A 7390-nucleotide genomic window follows, 5' to 3' on the forward strand; every position below is an offset into this window, starting at 1 on the left:
TACGAACTTCCCTCCCACCACCTATTGCCCCTATACAGTTCACCATGCAATTCAACTTTTTTAATTCTCTTTTGAATTTTGAAGAGATTTTTTTCCTCCTTTTTACAAACTCCCAGCCCTTCACCTAAAATAGATTTACAAATAACTAGAGGTGTATTCACAGCCCAACCTTCATCCAGACACATTTATGATGCACTACTAGAATGAAAACATATCTAGAAAAACCCACCATTTGAACTACTAAGCAAGTCTGAACAAGAGAAATCAATCTTTTGAAAACTTCTTCGCACATGATAGTTGGACAAAGTTGTCTTTCCTTCTTGAACTATATAGGAATTCAATATTTTTCTATTCAGTTAAATCACAATTTTGTTTAAATAGAGGTCCAAAATATCAACCATTTTAGGTGTAAACATTTTCCATCCACTCAACTAGTACATCAATGTCGGACCACACAACTAAAAGAAATAGTTGGATGACTTAAATATCTTAAATTGGCTTAACCAATCTTCACCTTGATAGAGTAACTTACCTGCACTAGAGCAAAACCTACTGAAGCATAGCGAGTATACTGAAGAACTTTTTTTCTTCCTGTTTCACCTTCTCTTTTCTGAAGGTCTTGCAACTTGGGATAAATTTGAGTGAGAAGCTGAAATACAATCTGTGCATTGATAAAGGGAACAATGCCAAGGGAGCATATCCCAAGTCGACCAATGCCGCCTCCAGAAAATGAATCTAAAGTGGTCAACAAACTGTTCTGATCTAAATTGCCAACAAAGGCCTCCCTGTTTACACCACCAAGAGGTACATAGACTCCAAGGCGGGATAAGGCCAATAACCCCAAAAGCTTTAGAAATTTTCCTGGTAATGGCCCTTTGAAGAAGTCCCCAAAGTCAATGGAACTATCCTCAATTGCAGCTGTCAATGTCACACTATCATAATCAGGGACTAAAAGCAACAAGCATGTAGTGGGACGAAAGATCTTTATGGGTAACATATTACAAGTCTAAAAACAAACCTGCCACTCCTTGACCTGAAGCTGATTTATCCTTCTTTGTACTTGAGGTACTCCCAAATGTTTGTGACAGTAAACCTAGGGCACTCTCCCAGGTAGCATTGAGACCCAAAGATTTATCTGAATCGATGCCCAATGGGTCAAAAACTGGGCCTTTGCAGCTGAAAAGTAATTTCATAAGCAAGAGGGAAAAGTTGTAATCATTAGGTGCATAATACCCAAATTTCTGTCAATTGCTCTTGAGAATGAAAATTGAGGAAGAAAATAAATTATTCTGTTAAGAAGACAGTGGTAAATAGTTTCATTCCCTTGATACTAAATATTATATGAAACAGAAACAAATTGTTCTATGTCCTTGCAACTCATTAAATCTTATAAAACCTTATTTGCTTTTATGTTTTGCTTTTAAAATTTTAGCAACCCTTTTGTAAGAAATGGTCTATCTGGTGTCTCAACTAAAATAGACTTCTCAAAAAAGAATTAAAAAAAAAGTAAAAAAAAAAACCTACATGTACAGGAATATGTGGTTTTGGATTGTTGGAAATATAAAAGCATTGGAGCACCAAGGTAAGATAAAAGCACAGACCATTCTCCCCAGTTGATGTTGCATATGCAATAGGGATGAGCCAATTGATAAGTTGCTTCTTCATTACAGCCTTATAGTTATGGCCTTTTCGTATTTGGTGGGGGGTTTATTAATCTGGTTATTTCATACAAACGCTAAGACCTTTTCAGCAGATGTAACATCGGACTTATGTGACAGAAAAGAAGTGCAAGATCTGGAGGTCTCCTTTATGTTTTCTGTGGTGGAATGAATTTCAATAATAATAGTATCCCAAAATCAAATCCTAGTAACAGTCAGGATCATAGCAACAAATTGATCTACCATCTTGCCTGACACTGCCCATTGCATGAACTACGCAACGATGCTTGAGGTCTTTAGGAGACACTATGACAAGCATTTTTCTTGAGTCAATGTAACTTCAATCTATCGTATAAATTTCTTAATTCAAAATCATTCATATGACAATTCTTCCTTGACTATCTCTTTCTTAAACATGAAAATCTATTGCAATGAACTTACATCATTCCCAATTGTGTGTGCACTGCACTATAGGCACCACAAAAAATTTCAGCATCCAAGAGTGAGTGTACCAATTTAAGACAGGGTATTATTCAGCAAATAAAAACCAAAACATTGCCATCATCCCATCCCGTCTATCAGTAAACGTTACCCACTTATTCTTCAAGAAGAGAAAGCAGCAAGAAACTCATGTAGCTGATCTCTTTTGGATGGAAAAAAAAAATACTTAATTATTAAAAACTAGGCTGGAAAAATACAAGGTTAACAGGAATGCTTAGTGAGGAGAACTCCTTTCTTAGAAAGGAAAAGGACAAGATAAGGATAGAAACAACACAAAAGCGTGTTTGGGATAGCTTCCTAAATGCTAAAAGAAACATTTGAATCCCAAAAATAACTTTCAAGAATGTTAGGACAAAACTCTAATTGTGGTCCTACATAAGTCAACCTCATTTATTGTGGAGAAGCAAGAAGACTCATGTTTTTTCTCAAATTTACTTTAGGGTTGAATTTAATAAATATTTTTGAAGAAGGAAACATTGCCCTTACATTTTATAAAATCACTTTTAAAATATAATTCCCAAACACAAAACTAGAAGCACAGAAACAAGAGGGATGTCTGTTTTTGCTTCTTCTACTCAACAAAACAAGCTAACAACTATCCCACATGGGCACAAAGTACAACCAAGAATAGAAGAAGCATGAGGCCTCTAATCTCCCAAGAAAGTTGCTAGTGCAGAAGCACTACTTGCATAGAGAAAATGGGTGTGCTTATGTATCATATCTAGTGATCTACCCAAATATACCAACAAGAGACCTCACTAAATCAGAAGCCTCGAAGCATAAAATGCCAAGCTTTCAAGGGCTACCTGCCCTATTTTCAACCCATCTAATGGCACTGGCACTGTAGCACTCAACAATTGTACGTGAGAAATCACAGGACACAACCTACCCAGAAACACATTGTGAACCTATTGGGAAACATAAATTTGCCCCTCGTTCTACCAATATATTTATATTGGATACCCTTTGCACAGCATGGTTCTAGGATTTATGATAATCGTGGAAGAATGGAATTAGGAAAGTTGTGATGTTGTAGAGGAGAATTAGGTAATCCCGTGATCAAAGGGATTTGTTGTAATTGAGTTAGAAAAGTTTCTAATTTAGGTGCCAGGATTTTTTGTATATGTGTGTGTCTCTCTCTCTCTGTAGAAAATTTTAATTTTTAAGAAAAAATAATTTTTCACCTTTTATTCTTCCATCTCTCTTCTACAATAATCAAACAAGACATTTAAACTAGCAGTCACCTCATGCTGTGTGGGAATGTTTTTCCTTTCAAGATCATTCAAGAGTATCCCTTTACTCGTCTTACCATCTACAGATGTTGAACATCCAGTCTCAATGGCACCACCTGCTTCTTGGTACACCTCAACTTATTCTCATTTGTCCAATGCTATCCACATTTTCATTTCTTATACTACTTCACCATTACATAGTGCTTATACTTCTCCAATCTCTTCAAAACCTGAACATGAAAATCTCTCGAATGTTTGGACACTCCATAATGCGATGCTATGACTGCCTAGATCAAGGTCCATGAATAGAACCAAATTGGGTTGCAACTCACCTTCCTCTCCGAAATAAAGCAATTGAGTATAATCAACTACTTAAATATTATGGTATACATTTTGTGGTACTGCTGGACCTGCTCGATGGTAAAAGCTTAAAATCAAATTAAATTCATTGATATTAATTACACTTATTCTCCTATTGTCAATATTTTCACTATTTGAAGACTTGATATTTTCCTTTCTATGGGTCAATACAAGGCATATTAATAAGAATGCCTTAAAAAAGAGGGTGCAACACTAGTGCATAGGAAGTATACAATAAGCAACACAAATCAAAAGAAGCAAAGAAAAGAAAATGCAATAGGCATAAATCATGCTCTCACCCCTGTCTATGCTGTCTATAAAATCAAGAAAAGACAAATTCTTAAGCCCCAAATGGTCCGTTATCCAGAAAAACAAGATTTGAGAAAAAGATTTTTCAACTTGAAAATGAGATGATCCAAACCTTCAAAGATCAGGTGAATCCACTCTTTCCAAATAACATTTGTGACACCATTGAATTAAGGAACTTTACTTCACATTCAATTTCATATCAACAATGTTGGCAGTCCTGAATTAGCATTGGGACATGGATCACTGTGAGTACATACATGTTTGTGACAGCAATGGAAGACCAATTCCCAGCATTTATTATCTCTAATCCTCTCATGTAATAGATTGAGGTGGGATCTTATAAAATATTAAATTAAACAAAAATTTGAAACACGTACAATGATGAATCCATGTTGATCATGTTGGGAGAAACATCGAGGGGAATATATATGATCATGGTTGGTCTCACTCAATTCAACATTGTTTATCCTGCCCAAGCTTTGTGCCGGTTTTCAGGTGTGAGTCCTGCAAGCTTCAATTTGACAATATTTACTTGATATTTTCTATCGCAAATAAATTTCTCTGCTCCTTAGTATCACTCCCTGGATGGAATTTCCCGATTCTAATTGTGCAAGTGGATCTGAAAGTTGAGAACATTGGAAATCCCTGGATTGTAATCCTATCTCTTAAAAGAAATCAAGAATAGTCCACGATTCATTGCTCTTTTGCAAAGCCCGATATGGGCGCATGCCTTCCGCCGTATATGAAATCATTTAACTCAAAAATCCATTGCTTCTTCATCACTTTCTTAAAAGTCTTTTCTCTTGATCAATACTTGTCAAAAGCAATTACCCTCACTTGTAAATTCCTACCAGATCTGACATATTTTTTTTCCACAGAATGTCCTAGATTGAAAACAAAAAAAAAAAAAAAAAAAAAAAGAACAAAGCTCCATAAGAAATATGAAACCAGATTCTAGGAAGAATCCGGAATTTCAAAGAAAATGAAGGGGGATGGCAAAAATTTGCCCGAAAGTCGAGTGTTATAGTCCGGGGAAGGAGTAGAGAGAAAAAAATGATGGGAGTAGAAATGGTTTTGGAAGAAAAACTGAAAAGGGTAGGTTAGTACCTGTTGCAAAAGAGAGCAAGGTTCCATGAATTCGGCGTGCTGTTGGGTTTTGTGTGGACAGCAAAGCTGGCTCTTGAGACGGAGTTTCGTAGTCTTGGAGAGGCAGTGGAAGCGGGATGAGAGGACCTCGAGAGGTTGAGGTTGAAGCAGAGGGCAGAGGAAGAAGCTTCTCTCACCGTTATCATCATTATTTACTCCCCAAGTTCACTCGCACTGTCTCTCAATCGACCTCTGCTATCCTTATCTTGATAAGTTCTGGACCTAGTTGTCATACCACCACCGTTGTGAATACAAATAGATAAAGAGGTGGTAACCGGCCATGTGCAGGTGTGACCGGTTATGAAGTCGATTCTTTTTTCATAAAATTAGAAAAATAAAATATCAGGTTAAAAAAATTATAAAATATTTTATTATTTATTAACAAAACAATGTCTATTTCAAAATTTGGAAACTATTTATGTTGTTAAAAATATATAATATTATACATGATCTACAAAAACTTGGAAGGGTTCATTCTCATTGACTCTATTTACGAAGACATCCTTTGCTAATCTTATCTATATCACGAATATCCCTGTTAATAGGTTCAAGATTCACATCTATGAAATGAAAGATCTAAATGATCAATTTTGCAATCACTTTTTAGAATTAATACTTTGCAATCACTTTTTAGAATTAATAGATCTTTGAATCATTCATTTGAAAAAAAATAGAAACTATTTTTATTGGATGATTATTATACTTCCCAAAAAATTTAAATTTTTTATCAGTGGAAAAATAATATCATTGTTTTTGCTAAATAAGATACCAAAGTGGATGATTGACTCATTCAATAATATAAATAATCACAGGAAATCATTTGATAACATGGATTCCTAATTCTGAATGATATCCTATGATCAATACGATTGAATCCCTTGAAACCATTTCATAGAAAGTCATTGATATCTTCGTAAATTGACTTAGAAATTTGGAAACTACCTAAGGTTCATGGCTAAGAAATTTATAAGAAATGATCTTTTAAGTTATTCTCATATCGCACAATTGAGATGGTTGAACAAACCATAAGCTTTGAACAATATGATTAGATAATAAAACTTCTAGATAGCAAATCCATACAAAAATATAGGAAGATTGTAGTTTTATACATTTAGGAATGGTTCAAGTAGTTGTTAAACCATTGGTTAGAATAAGCTTAAATACCTCAATTGCTATGGGTCTAAAATATAACAACCCTAGTTTTTAAGAATAAAATATTTGAAGTTTTCCTTTTTAATCATCTTATTATTTGTTATGTACCATGAACCAATAATGAGTTGTCGAAAAGTATGCAACCAAGCATGATGTGTCGTAGAGCATGTAACCAAATATGAAGAGTTAAAAACATGCAACCAATAATGAGGTGTCAATGAGCATGTAATCAAGTATGATGTGTCGAAGAGTATGTTAGGATAAAGCTTTTAAAAGCATGATATGATGTATAAATTTTGGAATTCGTTACTCATTTAATGATATTCTAGGTTTACTTTTATTTATTTTTATTTCATGTTTTATACTTTATGAGCATTATGACTTAGCATCTCTTACATTATACATAACTTTGATGCATTAGGAGTCACACCGAAGATTCAAATCATGGTTTCCTTGCAAATAAATGATTTGTTCACAATTGATTCGTAAACTAAAGCAGTCCATTTGAGGTCATAATACAGCATCTCCTAATTAGAAGGATGGTTGGTCTTGGCCATTGGGATGGGGTTCCCATGGTGAGTGCACTAGTGTGTACGATTACATATTGAATAAGACTTATGGCGAGTTATAACATAAAGTTATTCGGTAGTCATGACTTCACCAAACTTTTATACTATATTGTCTCTCAACCTTGAGATAATATTGAACTTGTGTAAAAGTTAGTTGTGACTTTGACTTATGAGTGAGATCGTAAGTTAATCATATATTCCCTATGAACTGGATCACTGTTGATGAAAACTGATAGGAACAAGTATTCTCAATAGAGGCACCATGATATCTCATGGACTTTGAGATAATGTGTCCCCTTAGGTGATCATAAGGACGTGTGATTATGAAATTATGGGCCTGTCGTAATTTTTTTTAATGAAATTTGACGTATACTCTTAGTGAGGTAGAGTGTGTCATTTGATCACACAGTAGGAGAATTTGTAATTCAAGAATCGTAGAGGTAAGTCTTGAAAGGTAAATAGC

At 34.7% G+C, this 7390-nt stretch overlaps 1 protein-coding gene across 2 annotated transcripts in view; it reads right to left on the reverse strand.

Moving 5' to 3' along the window:
- The window catches only part of LOC100248517 (preprotein translocase subunit SECY, chloroplastic), a 35601-nt gene extending 30099 nt beyond the window's left edge, over positions 1–5502 (reverse strand). Inside the window, exons 1-4 of one of the 2 annotated variants that reach the window (XM_019222980.2) lie at positions 5168–5277; positions 4438–4571; positions 1019–1176; positions 533–918 (exon numbers count right to left, since the gene is read on the reverse strand). In XM_019222980.2, the coding sequence (XP_019078525.1) occupies positions 533–918; positions 1019–1176; positions 4438–4496 (603 nt within the window). In that variant the 5' untranslated portion in view covers positions 4497–4571; positions 5168–5277. Of the gene's footprint in view, positions 1–532; positions 919–1018; positions 1177–4437; positions 4572–5167 lie in introns of both variants that reach the window. The other variant, XM_002262909.5, reaches the window with a different exon arrangement.
- Between the last annotated feature and the right edge of the window lie 1888 nt (positions 5503–7390).

The sequence above is a fragment of the Vitis vinifera genome, chromosome 11, assembly GCF_030704535.1.
Source record: "Vitis vinifera cultivar Pinot Noir 40024 chromosome 11, ASM3070453v1".
Classification (NCBI taxonomy): domain Eukaryota; kingdom Viridiplantae; phylum Streptophyta; class Magnoliopsida; order Vitales; family Vitaceae; genus Vitis; species Vitis vinifera.